Raw genomic sequence first — 22,178 nt, forward strand, 5'->3', positions numbered from 1 at the left:
CATAAATCATAAAGTGGGGTTGCGCATGGACAATATTCAAATGATTACCATATATCACTTGGAAACCTTGATGAAAACTAATACAATTTTGTATATAATAAAGTAATAAAAAACTTATATTATCAGCTCTTTTTTCTTGAGGTAGATTAGGTGGTTGTATGGGATATTTGAAATTCAATGAAAATGTTTTTTTTGATGTGGTGCAGATTTTACTTTGTTATTGTGGTTTGTTATGATTGATGTTGTCACTCAGCGTGCTGTCATGATTCAAGAAGCATCATTTATGATATTCGGGACAAGATAACTTTATACGTATTGATACTTTGAACAGATAAAAAATCCATACCAATAGGGTCTTTAAAAGCAATGTAAAAATTTGCAATAAAATATCAAGAAACGTGTAACATCTTGTCAAGATTGAACTAAAAATATTACCGTGAAATATGTGATACTCAGTGAGCTAGAAAAGTCATGGTGAAGCACTAATCTTGCTGTAGGCAAAATTACTGGTATTGTGCTTACCGGTAAATAAGAAAGTTAAAGTCATTCTAAATCAGCACGTGTCATTTCGACCATCAACGTGTACGCTAAGCGTATCTGCTCTTATTTCAATGGTGATATATGCACGTGTGAAGCATAAATGTACGTACGGCGTACCTATTTCACAACTAGTCAAAAGAAAATGTCGGCCGACAACGACAATAATGACGATGGCATTGAAGTCAAGGTAAATATTTCATTGAATTTGTTCTAGCAAGTTTGTGCATTTATTTGATGTTGTAGTGCTCTCCTCTTGTTTGCACTCCTCAACACGTACAAGAAAATATTCCGACTTGTCGTTAAAACTAGCTGCATTGTTGCAGTTGCTTTCATTTATTTTCTTTCGTATTCTGCAGAACTTCTATTATAAGCAAATGCGCAAGTTGAGAGTGTTTAAATCAACAGATGTGGTTACCGTAAGATCTTCTCTTTTGGCTGTGTCGAACGAGTATGGTGTAGTTTATGTAGCTGGGGAAGATAAATGTATGTACTGTATGTTTTGTATTACATACCAACCAAGTGTAGACGTCGTGGATTGTTGACATTTAACCCTGATAATAATGGCAAGAATAATATTTATTCATTTAAAGTAAAATAAACATACAAAGATCAAAATTTTCAAGATTGCTTCATGAAAGAAACAGGATTCTTGCAATTCAATATAAAAAACTTGCTTAAGTTCAGTGATAATTATAATTAGTACTAGATGGTCTATCTCTCCTTTTCTGCTTCTGAAGTTGATAGATGAGGATAAATTTGTGACAATTAAATGCAATTTTTGATCCCTGTATTTTGGGAATGTGAAGCTCCAATTTTGAACTTATGATAATGATTCTTACTCCCACTAGTATGTTCACCAATGTGGCTCTGTAACGCTTTTACGATTGACTTCATTTGACAGGTATATCTGCAATAAAGGTTGAGACAGTTGAAAAAATCTTCGTAGAGGTCCAAGGAAGTTTACAGGTTGAAGGTAGTAAACTGTCAAAGAAATGCTATGTTCAGTTTATTTTGTGAGCAAATATGATGTGGAAATGTTGTTTTATTATGTAACAATAAATCAAAATGCATTGTCTATTTATTCATCAATAATGTTGTGCCAATGCATGATTTCAAAATTATTTAGAAACTACATTTCCATCGGCAACCATCAATGTTGGTCATTCATTTTCAAACATTGCCCTCTCATGCAATGAACTTACATTGGCTGTTGGCTATCATAGCCAAAACACTCCTGCTGTTGGTTTTCTTGATGTCAGGGCATTTTTCTCAAATGTAAGTTTCTTGCATTAAACATTAATGGTTAATAACCATTAAAAAAATGGGTATGATGGAAAACTTCCATTGGTCCAGTTCTTCATCATTCTAAAATGTGGCCAAATTTTCAATTTCTCAGAGGTCGCCCAAGAAATTTTTTGCTGAACTACCATTTCCTGGAAATGAAAGTGAGTATGTAACATAATAACTGCAATTGGGGGGAAAGTTTTGGAATATCGTGGCAGATACTTTTTTATCTGCATACCAGACCTGAACCCTAACCTTATTTCCAGTAGAAATTAGTCAAATGATTGTTGGGAGACATTGTGGAGGGGCATTCTCAAAGAATATCCAATTGGAATGAGGATATGTATTTTTATTTCGATTTTAGTTGTAAGTGTAGTGCAATTGGCTTGGAACCCAACATCTGCAGAGATTTTAGCTGTCTTACTGAGTGATGGTCAAATATTGATGGTGACCTTGAATGGTGTTAACGCAGATATCATTGCTGCTTTACGAACTTCTGCAACTGCAGGTAACCATGTACTTAACCTTGATCTAACATGGCTAATGATTATCAGGTTTATGCAATGTTGTTCATAAAGGGATTGAAGGATGTTGTTTAGTCCATATTGCTCAAATATACCTGTTTAAACTTCATCCTCCGAGTTTTAAGCCATGAATATTTTGATATATTGATGGAAGGAATACTTCATATAACAAGTTGTCTAATATTTCATATAATTTTCATAGTCAAAATAGTTGTATATATCATTTTTTCATTCAGTGTCATGGAGTCCTAAAGGCAAGCAAATTGTAGCTGGACTCAAGAATGGAATGTTGGTTCAATATAAACCTGTAGGTTTCTCATTATGACCATTTTATTGTAATTAACAATGTGTTAAGTATGTTTAGAAGATATTTGTGCAGTCATGAATTCAACTTCATTTGTTAGGATTTACAAATGAAGAAAGAAATACCATTTCCTGATGTTTTGACAAATCCATGTCAAGGTTTGTGAATTTTGTTCTTGAGTTAATTTATTCTTGTGCAGTATAAACGCAATTTAATGACCATATATGGATAGAACTTGAACTGCAACATTCAGTGTTTATGAGGTAAGAGTGATCTGTTGAATGGACACTTTAAAGCTCAGCAAATGCTAAGGCATTCATACCTAAATATCCTATCAAAAAAATGATGTGAGTTTGCGGTTTGACATCTCTCACTAAGAGAGTGTGTTGACATGCACAACAGAATCAAAAGAAAACACCTATAACATTATTGACATAACATGCACAACAGAATCAAAAGAAAACACCTATAACATTATTGACATAACATGCACAACTGAATCAAAAGAAAACACCTATAACATTATTGACATAACATGCACAACAGAATTAAAAGAGAACACCTATAACATTATTGACATAACATGCACAACAGAATTAAAAGAGAACACCTATAACATTATTGACATAACATGCACAACTGAATCAAAAGAAAACACCTATAACATTATTGACATAACATGCACAACAGAATCAAAAGAGAACACCTATAACATTATTTACATAACATGCACAACAGAATCAAAAGAGAACACCTATAACATTATTTACATAACATGCACAACAGAATCAAAAGAGAACACCTATAACATTATTTACATAACATGCACAACAGAATCAAAAAAGAACACCTATAACATTATTGACATAACATGCACAACAGAATCAAAATATAACACCTATAACATTATTGACATAACATGCACAACAGAATCAAAAGAGAACACCTATAACATTATTGACATAACATGCACAACAGAATCAAGAGAACACCTATAACATTATTGACATAACATGCACAACAGAATCAAAAGAGAACACCTATAACATGATTGACATAACATGCACAACAGAATCAAAAGAGAACACCTATAACATTATTGACTTTACATATCGGCTCTTTAGTGTTCTTGTTTTATACTAAATGTTAGTATAAATCATTATTTATTCCGACGTCACGTACGAACTCTCCTTGTTTTCCCGTAGTCACCGACGTCGTTTGGATATCGACTTTTCAATTTGGCGTCGTGTACACAGAGTGTGATGATAATGAAGTGTCGAGTCTTGTGATTGTGAACTCTCCTGTAAGTTGAGTGAACTTCTTTTGATTACTGTTATCTAATACAATGTCAGTAGCCATGGTTTCACCACACGATACCAGTCCTTTGCTCAAACATTACGTATATTCTGTGTTGTATAGAAAACAGGCGCTCCTTTCTATGAAGTATTTGATGATGTGTACTATAGCTTGGGTGAAGATCGTGAACCTTGTTTTTATCTAAACTTTATTTCTCAATGGTAAGGCAATCTAGTATATAATAGTCTTTTATTGAATATAAATAGAAAGTTTTTGTACATTGAAAATTTCTTCATGTTTTATTTGTACATTGAACTCAGACTACAGGAGTTATCTTGAAGTATCAACAAACTGTTCAATAATCTTTCGGGAGGTTGCATTGCTATCTATCTATGTCTTAAATCATCTCGCCTGTAGTTGGCTTGCTTCTCTTGAGCACCCATTTCCGTGCTATGATTTGTTTGTGTCAACTAATTACTTCATTTATATTTCGTTAAAGGAAATTGGTTTTGTCTTTGTATTCGTGTTCATACGAACTGGTTACCATCAGTCAAACTGATAAGGTGTGAAAATTTATTTATTCGTACGATTTGTTCCTTTCTGTCAACACAGCTCGTAGTTTACCACCCGGTTCTTTACATTTGTATTTTTTATTCTTTTTTGCTGTCCAGGGTCCTTGGGTCAAGTGGATTTTACCAGACTCAGGTCAAGCTACATTACCTTCTACACATGATAACGAGGACACGTATCCTCTGGGTTTGGCGCTCTCTTTTTCTGTTACGAAATCCTTGGAACAAGGTATCGAAATATGTTGATAAATTTTCTTGGTCTTCATATAATTACAACTTAAGGATGTTATGTAGTTCATCAATTTATGACTTTTGAATTGAGTTTAAATCATATAGCTGAAAAAATGGAAGTTTTTGTTTTGTTTCTAAATCGATTTTTCCTCTATTTATCTAAGTGTTACTTACTATTGTTCATGTTTTGGCTTTCTTAGATGGCCAAAAGTTTCCCCCTGCTCCCATATTGTTCCTTCTTACCACTGATGGTGTTCTTTGCCCATTCTACATGATCTATAAGAATCCACAGTTAGCCAATGATGTATGTCATCTTCCCAAACCGTTACCAATGGATGGAGAACGTCTCTCGTCTTCTACAGCTTCAGGTGTGTGTGTGTTTTCAGGCAGGCTGAAGTGGGGAATGTACGTGTGCATTTTCAGGTGTTTATCTGCAGGCAGGCATCGATGCTGGAAACATTGCATGTATAAATAAAATATTGTTGATTTAACAATCAACATCAAAATCATTTTTTTCATGCCAAGAAACCAATAAATAACATTCTATATTTCATGCCAAGAAACCAATAAATAACATTCTATATTTCATGCCAAGAAACCAATAAATAACATTCTATATTTCATGCCAAGAAACCAATAAATAACATTCTATATTTCACGTTTTATATTTTAGTATTAAAACCAATTTCTTCGTCTGGTCAAACGCCTCCGGCTGCAATGACGACACCCAAAACAACTTTGCAACCTGCAAATCTTCCTCCAAGCTCTCTCATTCAAAGTAGTGTCCCTATAGGTTTAAAACCTCCTGACAACAACAGAGGTCCCTTACTCGGCTCCACTCCCCTTGTTGGAGCATCATCAACAGTCACCCAGTCGACGTTTAGTTCTGCCTCAACTGGTTTACAGACTAGCCAACAAATATTGTCATTTTCGGGTGCAGCATCAACGAAAACCACTCAAACTGGTTTGTTCCAGTTTCAGCCATCCTCGACGACAATCACTCAGCCTTCGACTGGTTTGGTGTGTGTCATGTAAAAATTCGACTTCAACGTACGAGTTAAACTCTGCATCTCACGTTAAATGTCTGTTCTTTTTTAAGGGACTTGTTGCACCAAAATCCACTTCATTGGGCTTTCAGTCGGTCAGATTTGCTCCAGTAACCTTAAGTCAGCAGTCTGGTACCTCAGTCGTGACAGAAACCACTCGCTCCAGTTCATTGGGCTTTCAGTCGGTCAGATTTGCTCCAGTAACTTCAAGTCAGCAGTCTGGTACCTCAGTCGTGACAGAAACCACTCACTCCAGTTCATTGGGCTTTCAGTCGGTCAGATTTGCTCCAGTAACTTCAAGTCAGCAGTCTGGTACCTCAGTCGTGACAGAAACCACTCGTTCCAGTTCATCTACAACAGTTGTTGTCAGCACTAAATCAAATGTTGGGGTTGTGAGTAATGCGCCTGCGATCGGGAGTACCATCATTTCACCTTCCCCGGAACTTCGAACTGCATTGTCGGCTACACCACAACCAATCACGAAGATTGGGCAAAAGGAAGAAACATCGACCAAGGTATGTTAAGAAGACCTTAATTTCGAATGATCAAGTAATCATGCAACAGTAAGATTATCTGTTTCCAAGAAAAGCAGTCATTTTCTGTATCTTTCCTAAAGGTTTCGCCTTCAAAACAGGAATTGCTCGAAGCTGCTATTCATCGTCATATCCAGAACGAGGTGAACTTCCATTTTTTCCCGTTACTTTATTATCTTTAGCTATGAGTGTTTTTTACCTTATTTTCTATAGGTGGAAGCTTTCAATAAGGAAATGGAAGCTGCGCGAAAAAGATACCAATGCTTGAAGAGACTGGATATCGCTTTGAAAGAATTAAATTGTCAAGAAATATCGCAGGATGTTAACGAAAAACGACGTTTTATGAACCAAGTTAAAACAGCTATCGAGGTTAGTTGAACGAACTGCGTATTCTCTACACCAAGTTCTGAGTAAGAATTTCAAATTCTCTGCTACCAAAGAAGGTGGGCTCATTAAGAAATTTGTTATGTGAAAATTGTTCTCGAGCAAAGCACATAGTGTTTCTCCGTGCTTCTTTAGTGTTTGGTTATAAAATGTTATAAACGAGAGTGCGGTTTTGTTTAACTTAGGAGTTAAACAATGACATTGATCAAGAGAAGAATTCTCTGTTGAATGCTTTTGAAATGATCGAAGATGCCAAGTATGTTTATACAATAATTTCTCTTTCAAATCAATTTAATCATTCTTCTTGGTGTCGGGCGAATCCGATGGTATCCGAACACTTCCGAGTGTTTATTCTATAGTTTTTTTTGTATTTTAAACAGACTACGCAATAACACTGCCAGTGATCCGCGTTATGTTCAGCTATTGAAGGTTTGTAAATTGTACATTAAATTACTCTACTAATTACGTAATCATGAAGATTGAAATGGTTTATATTGACAATGTGTGTTTCCATTTTCAAGAATCGTGGTCTTGATCCCAGTTCGGAAAGGAAAATGAAAGAAATTCGTTCTTCTTATTTGATCTTAGACAACACTTTGAGGTATGTAGGACAGTGGCAATACGCAGCAGTGGGGTCTGGAAACTAATCTCAAGCTTACGAAAAATGAGTCAGTAAACACACAACAAAAGTAAAGTGTTGGAGTTAGAATTAAAGCTTATGCTTATTGAGGGAAACAGATTATTGTAAACTTTCATGCGATGTGTTTTTTGCTGTTTAATCAAACTAAATTGGCCTTGTGTGTTTGACTATGTTTGCTCTCAATTTATACATCGAAGTACTTAGTGTAAGGATTTTGTTAGGGAAGTAAATATGGCCATGGACGAGCAATGGGAAAAGATAAACAAATCATCAAGGTTCGTCTCATGATTTTATTTTGATGTGCAGACCAATGCTATATAATTATCTTTAATTCTACCTCCCCCCCCTCCCTTCACCTGTGGCAAATATGAAAACATTCATTGCTCGTGTACATAGTTCAATAAATAAAGACTGGTCATTGCCTTTGTTTATCGTGTATGTTTTTGTATGTTTCATCATCATTTTCAGAGCCATGCGAAGTCCTAGTTTTGATACAATATACCAAACGATGAGGCGAAACCGAAGTATAGTGAAAAATCAGGTATTTTCGATCATTTCTGTTTAACTATTGTACTTTACACGGAGAAGGTAATTTTTTAGAAGGGAATTTGAAGAGAAGGTATTTTATCAACACACAATGACTGTGGAAAGGTGGGAAGGGGCTAAGTAGATATAATACCGTAAAATATATGACTTTGGAAGAACTTATATCCAGTATTGATTTTTCAAATCATTTTAGTCGGTGCAGATAGAGGCAATTTTGCAACGCATCAATGGTCGCTATTTTCGAAACGGCACTAATGGTGTTAGATCTTCCTCGATATTGGGAAGGTATATATTGAAACATGCCTATACTCGTCATTATGACTTAACGATAGATGTAAAAATCTATTGTCATTTTTCTATGAGCATATGCCTAGTACGAAGAATTATTATTCATCTTTATGAAATGTAGATAATTAAGTCGCGAAATGCAAATTCATCAGGGCCCGGTTGCACGAAGCCAGGATAGCTTTATCCAGTGGATGGCAAATTTTTTCGAGCGGTTAAAAAACTTCATAAAAAGGAAAAATGTAATATTTGAATTGAGTAGTCACTGAAATAAAATATTGCTTCTAAGATTACAAAATTTTTTGTAGTAACGAAAATACAAACACCTTGTTTACAAAACTGAAGATTTTTGCTATTCAATGGATAACGCTATCCAGGCTTCGGGAAACCGTCCCCTGTTGCGTAACAACACTACACAGTTGTTAAATGTTTGTCATGTTTAGTGCAGGAAGAAATTGAAAACTGAATCTTAAGCATGAAATTTTTAAAAATGTTTTTAGTGATGATGTTTCCTCTTTGACTGAGCGTATGAGTAAACAAAAACTAGAAAAAACCTCAAAAGAAGCTGGTATGAAAATGAATTTTTGACGTTTGTTTTTCCTTTGTCACCACTTACGATGTTTTCATTGTAGAAAATGCGAGAGCAAAGAGAAAAGCTGAACTTCGTCTTATGTTGTCGAAGCGTTCCACTGTTCCAGTCAGGAAAACAACGTTCAGTATGTGCATTGTCATTGCCTACATTTAGAAATCCGAATGGAAACTTTGAGAAGTTTCTTATAGTGAACAAGTTTTGCGATAATGAAGTCGTTTATTTTAGTTTCAGATTGGCATTTACGCAATGATTCATTTGTTGATCGATCAGAAACCGCTGCCCACGCCGAGGAGATCTCGGAAAGTGATGAAAAACCGCCATCAAATGAAAACTCTGAAAATCTGTCAGCAGCACGAGATATACCAACGTCAAACACGAATTTAGGCAGTCGAGTTCACTTTTTAGATTTTTCAACGGGCCTCTCTTCTTCTTCGTTTTTAACAGCGCAAAGTGTTCAGCCACCCGGTGCATTGTTCAAGACTGAACTGCCAACGAAGAAACCACTGACCAAAGAGAACACGGTCACTGAGCCTGACAGAACTTTTCCTATTGACAAGGTAACTAAAGTTAGTTTGTGATTTCCACTTAATTTAGATTTCAAATTTTGGAACTCTGGTACAAGTTAGGGGGGCTGACAAAATGAAGAATTTATCAATGTACTAGCTTTGATTTCTTGCGGGTTTTGTCTCCGAACGTTTGGCCTTAATACATTTCATTATTGTACGATGAAAAAGACATTTCCACGTAGAAACTTTAATCACTCACTTCTGTTGTGTTTGAAATTTCACTCTCTTCTTCTATGCACGTACTGTCTTAGAATTCCACTAACTATAGCAGACGTATCTTAGTACTGCAATTTTTTTTTTGGTTTTTGATTCATTAAGGTTGTCGTTACAAGTGTTCGCACACCTCCCACTGTGCTCTCTCCTCGTGATGCGGCTGCAGCCGCTGCCCTAGCGCGGGCGTCTAGTGATGATAGCAAACTTGACTTGGGTGCTTCCATTCCCGCCAAAACTTTGGTTGAATATAAAGCTCAAGATGGTGGCAAAAGTGAGAAAGGTATTTTGCGATCTTTCGAAAACAAAACATTTCTTTTACAGTTTCTTGTGTTTTAGAACTTGAGTTTGTGAAGGTTAACTTTTAGAAAAACTTTGCTGTTATAAACTGCTACACTTTATGTTAGCTTCCAACTTTTAATTCGATGGCTAGTGATTATGTTGTTTGCAAGAAAAACGCCAAGCTAAATGCTACATGTCATCTTTATTGAACTAATCATTATTTAGACCCTAACGCTGACCGCCATGCTCGTATGATTGCGGACGCAGCTGTAAAAGATGCCGAGAACAAGATGAAAAATACAACCCTTACCCCTCCGTCAAATACTGCAACAACATTCACCTTGCGATCTTCAAATAGTGCTGCGCAATCATCCGGTCCACCTGTGATGGTTTTACAGCCTGGTGGAACGTTTGCTATAAAAAAACCAGTTGAAAATGTTTGTAAAGAACCTGTTCAATCAGGTGTCAAACCTGTCATGCCTGTTACACAGTTCACCAATGCAAAAACAGATTTCAAGCCTCTTGCTCCCAACCCTCCTGGTAGTCAGTTTGGTCCCCCTACATTAACGAATTTTACTTTCAAGCCTTCTTTTGGTGTCCCCAGTTTCGGAGCCAATGAGAGCTCTGGCTCTCAAGTCACATTTGGTGGAACGTCTGGTAGTTTTGGTGGTGTCAATAGTGCACTTGTGTTTGGTACCGGAAGTAAACTATTTGGTGAGACGAAACCACTGTCATTTACTTCTAACAATCTTACTCAACCTACCGCTAAAGTTGTTCCTTCACCAACACGTGAAGAAGGTATGATTATCACGTGTGTAGTCTTCTTAAGTTTGGTATTTTGACTACTTCTATGATACGAGTTGAATTGACATTTCCCCGCGTCATCAGTGGTTTTCTTAAGATTGTTTTGTTTACACTTTAAAGGAACGATAAATTCATAAACACTCCAGTCAAACGAAACGACAGCCTCAATGATAGGAGTTGACATTTTGTTCATGAAATCTGCTGATCGCTTTGTGCATTTTGTATCGTTTCAGGCGCAGGCGGTGGAAAAGATGAAAATGAAAAACAGCAAACAAAAGTAAAGCAAGAATTAAATTCAAATTTATCTTCAAATGTTGGAAGAGAAAGTGTCACGAAAAATCTCTTTGATAAAACCAAGATGGACGACCATAAGTCTGATGTTGTTCCTGTACGCGGTGAGCCGGAAGGAGAGAGCAAACAGCCGACGGTGACAGCTCAAAGACAGGTTATAGAGCTTTAAAACTGTCTAGTCTGAATGGTGTACTTATTTTCTTAGTTTGTTGAGGATACAAAATGTGAGAAACGATGGACAATTTTACATTTTTGGAGAGAACACACTGTTGTTGGAAATTAGACAACAATTCCTAATTGTTTATTTAGGCTGCTATTGGCAAGTCAGACAAGGATACACCTTCTATCTCAAGTTCTTCAACTAAACCACCTTCACCGTCCAAAACCAACGCTCAAAACACTGCAACCAACGCAAAGCCTTTCACGGCTGGATTGTCTTTCCCCTTCGCTTCTTCAACACCATTTAAGTCGGGCACTGGTGACGGAAAAACGCTTGGATTTGGTTTTCCCACTGCATCAAATTTGCTGACATCATCGATCTCAAAAACAACTTCCATTGATGTCAAGGTCCCTGACGTAAGCAGCCAAGCAGAGTTACAATCTTCACAAAGAATGGAAGCCCTCGGGTCGAGGCTGACCTTAACTCCACCTCCTTTTGTTTCACAAGGTTTCTCTTCCGCTCCCACCCAAACCCTCCCCATCACCCAGCCACCGACTCCTCCACCCACTCAATCAACATCTTTAAAGACGAGCAGTTCTCCTGAATCTAATTCAGGTAAAGACTTACAGTCATTAAATAATTTCAACGATATTTGAACAATACTTACATAATTCTTACTTATATAATCTTACGTTTTTTTTTTAGGAAAAACAGGCTTCGGTGGGGAAACACTGACTTTAAATAATTCGACGACAGCTTCCTCTCATTTCAGTGTTCAATCAACAGTCACTAACCCTTCCATGTCGAAATCTTCTTCTGTCACTTCTTCAACTTCACATATGTTCATGATTGGTGATAGAAAACCGCTTCAATTCAGCTCCCCCTCCACAATGACTTCATCAACGTCAGCGTCAGTTTCTACGGTAACCACCACCGTCCCCAGTTTCCAAGAAATCACTACTTCAAGTAGTCAAGCACAACCTACGCAAAGGCTGGAAGCTCTTGGATCCAGACAAAATCCATCTCCTCTTACTACCAACAGTTTTTCAGATACTCCGACCCAACCTGATCACGACTCGAAGATTCCGTTTACAGAGTCGACTTCAGTGAAATCAAATGACCCTCCTGGTTCTAAGTCAGGTAAAGAGAGGCTACGAATAGATTTAAAACTTTCAAATAAATGCATGTTATTGTGATAATTATAATGTTTTGTACGTAGGAAGCACAGTTTCAACAGTCGTAACAACGTCATCCACTGCTGTTGTAACGTTATCTACAACTGCAACATCTTCGTCAACAGCTGCAACATCTTCGTCAACTGCTGTAACACCATCTACATCAGCAATAACAACAGTAACAACTACAACATTTGTATCAACAACATCAATTGTTCCTGCTGCCCAACTGAATCTTCAATCAACTTCTACCAAAACTTTTCCCGAAACTCAAAAGAATGCTTCGTTTCCTACGATCCAAACGAACGAAAGCTCCTACATGCTTTCTCAGGACACAACCATACATCAGTCTTTCTCAGTCTCCCAATCGTTGCCTTCAACAACTTCTACGTCATCGCCTTTAACTTTTGCAAGTGGATTTGATAGAAATACTGGAACGTCACAAGCACCTCCATTATTTGGCTCCATTTCATTCACTGCCGAAAAACCAATGTTTTCCATCTCTCAAAGTGATGTCAATATTCCTGAAAGTAGTGCTGCTCCTTCGTTTGGCTCGTTTTCTTTCGGTGGAACATCGCAAACATCAAGTAAATGAATCCATTAATCTTTGTGGCTTTTACGTATTTATAATGATACATAATGCGTTGATTTATAGACATGCTGATTTTTTGCATTTACATTATTATGGTAAATGTGAAGGAGTTGGTTGTGTAAAACGCTCTCTTTCTGTGACCAATCACATGTCGTCTCAAGCGCATCACTTTTTACTAACTTTTTTTTGTTATCTTACAGGTTTTGGAGCAAAGACTGAGACACCGTCAAGTCAACCAGGTATCGTTTATAACAGAATCTTGTGTCTTGTTTTTTAGAAAATATTTTTAAATTTGTGTGTACTGGTGGGTGTTCTTTTCCTAAAGCTTCAGGTTTTGGTGGATTTTGTGGCCTTGGTGGGAAACCAATCGATCCAAACAGAAATCCATTTCAAGTTGGTTCATCCACTCAGGCATCTACAGGTACCTTAAGATCGTTATTCTAATTCTTATCCTGTTGTAATCACATATCCATAAGGTACATAAGGTACCTTATAAGATCATTATTCTCATGTTAATCCTTCATTATCCCTCATATAATGTGACAATCATTTTCCACCATATGTTTGTTCTCTTTGTTAGCCACAAATTTATTTGGAAACCCTACCAATACGACCAGTAGCAATCCTTTTCAGGTAAATGATTTAGTTGCAGCTTTGCATTGGTTAAACATCCTTCTGTACAAGTGAATCAATATTTGGTGCGCGTGAAAATCACTATCCAATATTACTTGATAAATCCTAAGCAATTCTTTTTGAATGTCTGAGTATAATCATATCTATAGTATAGAAATTTCATTTCTCATGAGATATTAGTTTTACTATTGAAGCTTTTCTCATATTCTCTTTATAATGTAGACTTCCAGTTCAGGATCATTGTTTGGGTCCTCTTCATCTGGTACGTATTATTTATTTCCATTTATGGCGATTATCTTTTTACACAGAGATTTTGTTTCAAATTTTACAACTAGGATTTGGATCGAGCACGGTTGGTGGTGGGGTTGAAATGACGGGATTCGGAACCCCTGCAGGTATTGATTATCAATGCTATCATGACTACAGTTCTGTAGATATAAACTTTGTTCTTCAGAGAAGGAATTTTTCTATGTCCACACGCAAGCAGTTATTGATGTTTTTCAAGATGGTTTATTAAGATGATGTAATAATTTGCCAGAGATTTTGACTGGACGTTTTCGTGTCTTCACAAAGATTAGATTTTATACAAGTTGCAACTTGTAATTCTTTACCTACGTAATTGAAGGCATGCTACTCTGCCTTTCTAATAATGGCTTTATCTCAACTCCTTTCCTTCATCTTAATATTTCAAACATTCCCGATTCTTTTATCTTACCCTTTCAAATATGACGAATTTTTCACCTTAGCAGCGGCACCGACATTTGGTACTCTGCCTTCATTTGGTACCAGTCTTTCGTTTGGCGCAAACCCCTCATTTGGTACAAATCCCACATTTGGTGCGAGTCCTGCGTTTGGTAACCCTCCTTCTTTTGGCGGAGCAACAACGTTCGGTGCTCCCCCCAGTTTTGGCAGTGGTGCATCGTTTGGTTCAGGGTTTGGAGGAACAACATTTGGAGCTGGTCCTTCTTTTGGTAATCTCGGTTCCAGTCCTTCTAGGTAAGAATGTAGGACGACGGAACATGAAGGATGTATTGAAGGATTTGAAGGTACATGAGGGACTTACCTTTGTATTTGTTGTAGAATATTTGGATCAGGAACAGAAACATCAGGAATTTTAGGGTACGTTATAACAATTCAGATATAACACGTCATATAAGATCAGTGGGTACTCTTGATTATTTGCATAAGAAGTTCACGTGATGAACACGTGTCATCACGTGTTCAGTCTAGCACAACGAAACTTGCAATAATTGATTGTACTCATAGACGAAGAAATGGTTATCATGAATCAGTTTTGAAGATATTTTACGTTTGGGTACACCTAATCTGTTCTTTATTTCTTTGTATAAAGTTCTTAGGCGTACGAGTAAATGTTTAGTAAATGTTGTAGAAGACTTCTTAGCTAATAAAAACATGCAGGTTACGCTGAACTTTTATAAACAAAAACATTTCAAGTCAACTAACCGAAGTAGAAGATGCAGGAAAAAATTATATACGACGTTTCTAAAACCAACGATCAGCAAGCCTGATTATATAACATTGCTATTTATGCATGCAAATTTATTTCAGTTAACTCCGTTAACATTGCGTATGGCTAAATATTGTGAATAGCTAAGTATAGCTAAGGATTTTACTCATGTATGAGTAAAAGTATTTCTAGTTAAGTATTATTATTATAAAGAGGATAATCGTAGGCATGAATATGTTTACGCTCCAACACAAAAGTAAAATTTTTCCTAAGTATAGCTAAGGATTTTACTCATGTATGAGTAAAAGTATTGCTAGTTAAGTATTATTATTGTAAAGTGGATAATCATAGGCATGAATATGTTTATGCTCCAACACAAAAGTATAATTTTTACTCATTTGTTCTTGAGTATTTTATCACATTGACTATAAACCATTATTCTTTACCTTATATAACGTTTTAGGAATTCATCATCCACGCCATCGTTTGGATCGCTATCATCACAAACTGACTTACCCTCGTTTGGTGGTCTAGCTAGTGGACAGAATAATGGACTTAATCAAGGATTTGGATCATCAATGTATGTTGAAATGGTGGTTAATAAAAGGATGAGAATAAAAGTTGTTATAGTTAGAGTATAATTATTAAACATGGATTTAATTTTCAAACATTGTTAGAACCGAAAAACAGGATTCAATGTGAACGTTTAGGGAAAATTTCAGTGGAAATTTTTTAAACCAACGTTATAACATTCACTTTTTATAAAGAGTATAAATTTCTGTTATTCTTTCACATTTTAATTAAAGTGTTAAAAAACTTGCTTGGCACAATAGTTAGGTTTATTTAAGCTTACTTTAAAATATTGATTAGTGTCAACGCGTTCTCTTTAAAACACAAAGATATACATTTTTATGCTGGAAAAGTGCAAATGGTTAACGGTAGCAAAAATTTCCCATAAATTTCTCCTAAACTTAATGATACTTCATATGCTGCATGGTTTACATTACCCAACAATAGATCTGAATTATATCCTTCCTTTTTGTACATAATCCGTTATATTTTCGTAGGTCTGGATCATCATTTTCATCGTATCGATAGGAAAAGATTTTCAAAGAGATACCAGTGACGATAAGTGTTTTTTTAGAATATTTTTCTGTATGTGTGTGCGGTATGTTTAAGGTGTGTTATATTGCATTATGTGTTCAGTCGTGATTTTTGTTTTCATTTTTAAGCTGTAACTTAATGAATTATTGAAATGCTGCAATGAATTGTAGTCATGAATCTCTCACTAAACTTGCTTTTGTCAGAGTAACAATTAAACTCATTTCACGACAAGTTTAAAAAGATCTAGAAACGTCTGAACATCCGTTTTATAATATATTGAGCGTGTACTTCCAATAGATACAACGCTTATTATTTGGTAAGAATTGAAACTAACGATTGAAGATTTTTAATTAAATATACTCTTGAAATTGAAGTATCTTACTACGTCAAGAAGTACAGAAATCAAGCAAAAATAGCCACTTAAAGTCTAGTTCACACTTCAAGTGTACGTCAAGTCTATATGACACTTCTGGTCTAGCTCACACGAGACAAGTGTCGGCAATTTTTATGCTTCGCAACTTTCACAATAATTGTGAAGAAGTTTAATATTTAAATGAAGATTTACTATCAATTGACTTTCAAACAACAAAAAAGACATAAGCACGTTAGACAATAGTATAAGGGGAAATTAAATTCCAATTTTTATAACTACTCTCCCCAAATAAAATTATTATTCAAATAGTATATAATACTGATTAAGATTTAAATTATATGCACAAGAACTGACGAAATATCTAGGTAGAGCAAGCGTGTTTTTAAAACCGGCGAAATATGATGAATTGACTAAAGTCTCAGATAATGGATATTGAAAAGTTTCGAACCTAAGTAGAAACGGTTACAGACGTTTAAAGCGATAAGAATCGCTTATTCGTATGACCTTCGAAGCAGCTAGCCGTGACCAGGCTGTTTTGACTACAATTGAAATTTTCTAAGAGATTAGCTTTTACAACATTATTTATATTGTAATGCCATTACAAAGGTACTCAAAATTGAAGTACGTAATTATAGAAACGGATTTGCTGCTATGAATTATTATCGTGCTTAATCTATTTCGTTTGGCGTAATTTCGATTTTAAAGACCTATAGTCATTTTTCTTGCGTTTTCTTAAGCCGGAATACCTAAGTCTGAAAGACTGAACTGAAATTTAAAATCTTTCCTAAATTCCAAAGCTTTATATTAAATAATGCTTCGTTTTGAATGGACAATTTCCGTGTTCTCACGAAACGTTTCTATCACATGAATAAAAGTACGATATTGCAAAGGAAACACTTTCACACTTCGAAGACTGGAAAAAGGATATCTTTTCTGTTTCAACATTTACTTGTTGAACCGAGTCTCGAGAATGACAGCAAGGGATGAGAAAAGGAGAATTTAAGATCTGTTTTCGTTTGCCGTCGTTATTGGTTTAGCTGGAGGGTTTTTCAATCTTTACTAGTCGTTCATTTGACAAAAATATTTCACGATTTTTTGCTATTGGTAAGTTTTTCTACACAAAATTTTCCTTAGAATTCTATAAGAAATAGTGTAACTACAGTCAGTTCCATACAAAGCTACAGTTTTCTTAATGATATTGTGGATGTGAGTGGAGAGATTTTGCGATTAAAATAAAGATAAACTTTACTGTGTGATAGATTTCTCTGATAAATTTACTCAATTGATAGAATATGTGATAAGTTAAATGACCTTTCTTATTTCTGAGTTTATTTTTTGTCATAGAAAAAGTTTGGGTATAGTCGGTGAAAAGTGTGTCTGGTTTTAATATATACCTGTGAAGTTAGACGATGGTCGAGGCCCGAGAGATTGTTCTGTGGATTGTCGTTGCTGCTACCGTCATCTTATTGTTGTTTGTTGTCATAGCAACTATTGTTGTATGTCATCGACGTGGACGAAGAAAAAAGGCCAAGTATGATTTTTTAAAATGTTTTAGAAATGTCTATGTATATATTTGGTTGAATGATTTGTGTTGTCACGTGATTATCACATGTCTATGTATATATTTGGTTGAATGATTTGTGTTGTCACGTGATTATCACATGTATATGTATATATTTGGTCAAATGTTTAGTGTTGTCACGTGACTATCACATGTCTATTTATATATTTGGTCAAATGATTTGTGCTGTCACGTGATTATCACATGTCTACGTATATATTTGGTCAAATGGTTTGTGTTGTCACGTGATTGTCACATTCCAAATGTTAAGAAAAGGTGTTTATATCTATTGAGAATTCGTTCAACGCTTAGAAAAGTTACAAAATGGCTAAAAAATCACCCCTATTACTACCTTTGATTTTCTTTTAAGAAAAATGTGTTCAATGTTTTAATCCAGGCTTCGTCGTCTTGAATTTGAGAAGAAGGATGGAAATGAATCTGTCAATGGAGGCATATACACTAAAAGTTTTACTAAAATTACAACGGAAAACACTGTGGACGAAATTGATAGTGGTGCAAACAAGGGTGAAGTTGAATATAACGTAAAAACAGACAAAGTTCATATTTTAGGTTTAGAAGATCATGGATCTGTTGAAGAGAGTAATGTTGACAATAGAAACAGGTTACAAATGTCTCGTGAAACCCTTCAAAATGCTAGTGTATCAGCGATACAAACTCGTGAAGCTAAAGAGAGTCGTGTGAACGACGTGACTCGTGTTTCCCACGCGAGTTGTGGAAATAACGAGAGACGATTTGCTAATGAGGATCGTGTTGTTGAAGAATGGAAGTGTTCGGAGTTTCATGAAAACAGAAAAAAGGAAAGTAGTAATTTCAATGTTGATGATAAATATGGAGAATATGTGAAGCTAAAGTCTAATGCTCCACTACGTACGGAGAAGTTACAGCCAATCAACTTCTCTTCCAAGGAGACAGCCACAATGACGTCACGTAGTATGGCGTCACACGAGAACCGTTCAAGAAACATGATGCCCAATGATTCAGTGAGAAATTATACCAACATGGGTTACAGTCAATATGGCGATGATGTGTCTAGTGTTGATTATCAACAACCTGTTGTTGTTGTAAGAACATTTGATCATCCAGGAAAGTCGTACTATTATAGGTCAGTTGTACTACTGCAGGTCAGCAATACTATTATAGCTCTGTTGTACTACCACAGGTCAGTTATACTATTACAGATCAGTTGTACTACCATAGAGCAGTTATACTATTACAGATCAGTTGTACTACCATAGAGCAGTTATACTATTACAGGTCAGTTGTACTACCACAGAGCAGTTATACTATTATAGGTCAGTCGTACTACCACAGGGCACTTAAACTATTACAGGTCAGTCGTACTACCACAGGCACTTAAACTATTACAGGTCAGTCGTACTACCACAGAGCAGTTATACTATTATAGGTCAGTTGTACTACCACAGAGCATTTATACTATTATAGGTCAGTTGTACTACCACAGAGCATTTATACTATTATAGGTCAGTTGTACTACCACAGAGCATTTATACTATTATAGGTCAGTTGTACTACCACAGAGCAGTTATACTATTATAGGTCAGTCGTACTACCACAGGGCACTTAAACTATTACAGGTCAGTCGTACTACCACAGGGCACTTAAACTATTACAGGTCAGTCGTACTACCACAGGACACTTAAACTATTACAGATCAGTTGTACTACCACAGAGCAGGTATAATATTACAGCTCGGTTGCAGTACAAGTCACTGACTTGAATTCAACTGCACACGCAATACTACTCTGTTATTTATTCACCTCCAATGGCTTACTATTCTTAATTTTATCAAACACACACGTTGTCTTTCAGGGATGTATTGCTATCGCTAATTGGAGGGGCTCTTGTTCATATATGCATGTTATAAATCCGTAGATAACAATACATTTCAAAAGATATTAATTCAGCATATCATGAATATATGAATAAGAGCCCCTCCATCTAGCGATAGCAATACATCCCTGTTGTCTTTTCCTTTGATTTTTAAACTTTCTACATTACCATTGCTCTTTGTAGACAAAGGAGATCATTGCCAAGACACCACTCAAGACTCAACTACAAAAAATCTTTTAAATCTTCCACGACTCGCAGACGAAAACCTTTACCATCTGCCTGGACAATAAACCTTCGAAATTCGCCGTCAAGACATGAAAATTATGAAGATGTTCACTCTTATTACTTACCACCTAGAAGAAAAGCCAAATATCAAGGCTCAACTCGTGCACGAGATTACATGAATCACAAAATGAAAGTTTGTGAAGCTAAAAGTCATAGTTCTGGTAATAGTAAAAGATACATAGTTGAAAACCGTCCAAAACTATCCCATGCTAAAAATGCTAAAACCTCGACTTATTACAAGACCTCTGTTCGATCGCAACTCAGCTCACATTCGGATGCATCAGAAGTAGATTATGAATCGTCCCCTGTTTTTAAAGACCAAATTAAAAATGAAAAGTTTCAAGCGAATTATTCCGACAAAAAGTGGGAAGAGAAATCACATGACCCAGAAATCATGTCCATTGTCAGTGGTAGTGAATTTTCTGAATTCTTACCCACTCCTCCACGGCCAAGTGACAGCCAATCAGATATCTCTACGGATGGATATTCCCGTGGTAGTTATAAATCATTTAAAAACAAACTTGAAAAAAACGTTAAAGAAAACAGGGAGGTTGTTGTTGAAGACAGAAGTCAATCAGATCAAGAAAAACATAATGAATCATTTGAAGAAATTTTGGAGGTATTTATATGTAAAATAAAGTAAATGTATTTGATTTTTGTTTGTTTATCCTTGTACTGCTATGGGTCTATTCTATTTACTGTTTCAAGAAACTGCATATCATTGTTTTATATTGTCTACAGTCATACAACATTTTCTATTTTTTGTAAACAGCGCTTACGAAATGGTGAGACGCGTGAGAGGAATGGAAACGAAAGTAGAAAAAACGTCGGTTCATTTAATAAAGAGACGAGCAGTTCATCGTGGACTCATAATGACAGCGGTTTTGGAAAGAAACATCATGTGCCAATAAATGGTGTGCAAGTCCTACCACCCGAACCAGTTTTCATCAAGTTTGAAAGTAGCGATCAGGAGAATGAAAATTGAAGTTGAATGTTTTATTAACAAGCTTTTTTAGACTTATAAATGGTTCACTTTATGGAGGTGAATTTACGTTTGATATATGATTTGAGATAATTGACTATTTATTTTTATCATTCTCTAACATACTTTATCTTTACATTTGAAGTCATGTACAAATGCTTGCCTGTAGGACATTTAAATTAAATATTGTCTAAATGAATCAATTTCCCCCCTCCCCCCCTAGAAATCATAAACATTGTTTGGAGAAAAAAATGTTGTTCCTGCTGTTGTTTTGAAATTCCTGCATTTTTAAAATAATATATGTGTATGACGACGTAAAAACAAAACATTATTTTAATGGTTCTAATCAGACGGAAAACAGTAGAGAAGTTAAAGTTGTTGAAATACTAGTCGGAGATTGGTGAATTATCCATGTAAGTTTTTTATACTTTCTTATAGGGTGTTCTTTACACGAGTAAAGACTGCTTCTCTTCGAAAATACTAGTTTGAAATTGTAAATTCTTTCAGTAAATTGTTTCATTGAATGCTTTATAAAAATTACGTCAAACATTGAAGACAATCGTCAAGAGTGTGTTTAACCTCTACAAGTTCTATGATCATGTTTTTAAAGAAGGAAAGATTTTCTACACATCAAGGAAAAAAATTACTGCCCTTGAATTAGTGAGGCGATAACTATACAGACTATAACAATTCCACAAGATTGAATGGTTATTTTGCTGCGTTTTAATTACAACTAAACTTTCATACATACAGAATCTGGACAGGGTTATGTTTTTATGATTCTTTAGCTCTTCTAGTGTGTATATTTTCTTATGTTCGTGACAATTTTATGAACTACGTGGCGGAAATAGATACGCTGGCAAATTGTATTATGAAAAGTATAGTTGTCGAGAAAACTGGGCTTGGATTTATCTCATTCAAACTTGTGGTTTACCATTTACATATAAACCCATTTTGCATTGATACTTTAAATATAGTCGTTTATGAACATTTTTATGAATAGATTATTGAAGAAACGGTTACTTGCTTGTCTTCGATTATCAGAT

The 22,178-nt window shown here is 35.6% G+C and overlaps 3 protein-coding genes across 4 annotated transcripts in view; all 3 read left to right on the top strand.

Annotated features, from left to right (window-relative positions):
- Nucleotides 1-681: 681 nt before the first annotated feature.
- Nucleotides 682-16,299, top strand: LOC124439289 (nuclear pore complex protein Nup214-like). Of its 2 annotated transcripts, none has more exons than XM_046989512.1 (41): nucleotides 682-727; nucleotides 897-1,023; nucleotides 1,442-1,513; nucleotides 1,667-1,815; nucleotides 1,937-1,985; nucleotides 2,189-2,332; nucleotides 2,585-2,655; nucleotides 2,753-2,810; nucleotides 3,858-3,955; nucleotides 4,072-4,169; nucleotides 4,448-4,511; nucleotides 4,620-4,746; nucleotides 4,949-5,116; nucleotides 5,422-5,768; nucleotides 5,848-6,309; nucleotides 6,411-6,470; nucleotides 6,541-6,696; nucleotides 6,897-6,967; nucleotides 7,092-7,140; nucleotides 7,233-7,312; nucleotides 7,573-7,626; nucleotides 7,820-7,892; nucleotides 8,091-8,182; nucleotides 8,683-8,750; nucleotides 8,815-8,898; nucleotides 9,000-9,331; nucleotides 9,659-9,833; nucleotides 10,058-10,630; nucleotides 10,870-11,081; nucleotides 11,237-11,702; nucleotides 11,793-12,227; nucleotides 12,307-12,849; nucleotides 13,055-13,093; nucleotides 13,180-13,275; nucleotides 13,435-13,487; nucleotides 13,710-13,749; nucleotides 13,823-13,882; nucleotides 14,234-14,483; nucleotides 14,568-14,606; nucleotides 15,419-15,535; nucleotides 16,023-16,299. In XM_046989512.1, exons 1-41 carry the CDS (start codon nucleotides 683-685, stop codon nucleotides 16,051-16,053), a joined length of 6,327 nt encoding a protein of 2,108 aa, XP_046845468.1. In that variant the 5' UTR covers nucleotide 682; the 3' UTR covers nucleotides 16,054-16,299. The 2 variants fall into 2 exon arrangements, with proteins under 2 accessions (XP_046845468.1, XP_046845469.1); XM_046989513.1 differs by having other exon boundaries at nucleotides 14,237-14,483.
- Nucleotides 16,300-17,631: 1,332 nt separating this feature from the next.
- Nucleotides 17,632-21,686, top strand: LOC124439292. Its single transcript, XM_046989515.1, has 4 exons — nucleotides 17,632-17,963; nucleotides 18,391-19,116; nucleotides 20,049-20,769; nucleotides 20,923-21,686. Exons 1-4 carry the CDS (start codon nucleotides 17,842-17,844, stop codon nucleotides 21,133-21,135), a joined length of 1,782 nt encoding a protein of 593 aa, XP_046845471.1. The 5' UTR covers nucleotides 17,632-17,841; the 3' UTR covers nucleotides 21,136-21,686.
- LOC124439290 (serine/threonine-protein kinase/endoribonuclease IRE1-like) overlaps nucleotides 21,477-22,178 on the top strand; it is a 49,639-nt gene continuing 48,937 nt past the window's right edge. Inside the window, exon 1 of the mRNA XM_046989514.1 lies at nucleotides 21,477-21,545. The gene's annotated coding sequence lies outside the window, so the exon portion shown is untranslated. The remainder of the gene's footprint in view (nucleotides 21,546-22,178) is intronic.

The sequence above is a fragment of the Xenia sp. Carnegie-2017 genome, unplaced genomic scaffold (genome assembly GCF_021976095.1).
Source record: "Xenia sp. Carnegie-2017 unplaced genomic scaffold, XeniaSp_v1 HiC_scaffold_19, whole genome shotgun sequence".
NCBI classification, from domain to species: Eukaryota; Metazoa; Cnidaria; class Anthozoa; order Malacalcyonacea; family Xeniidae; genus Xenia; species Xenia sp. Carnegie-2017.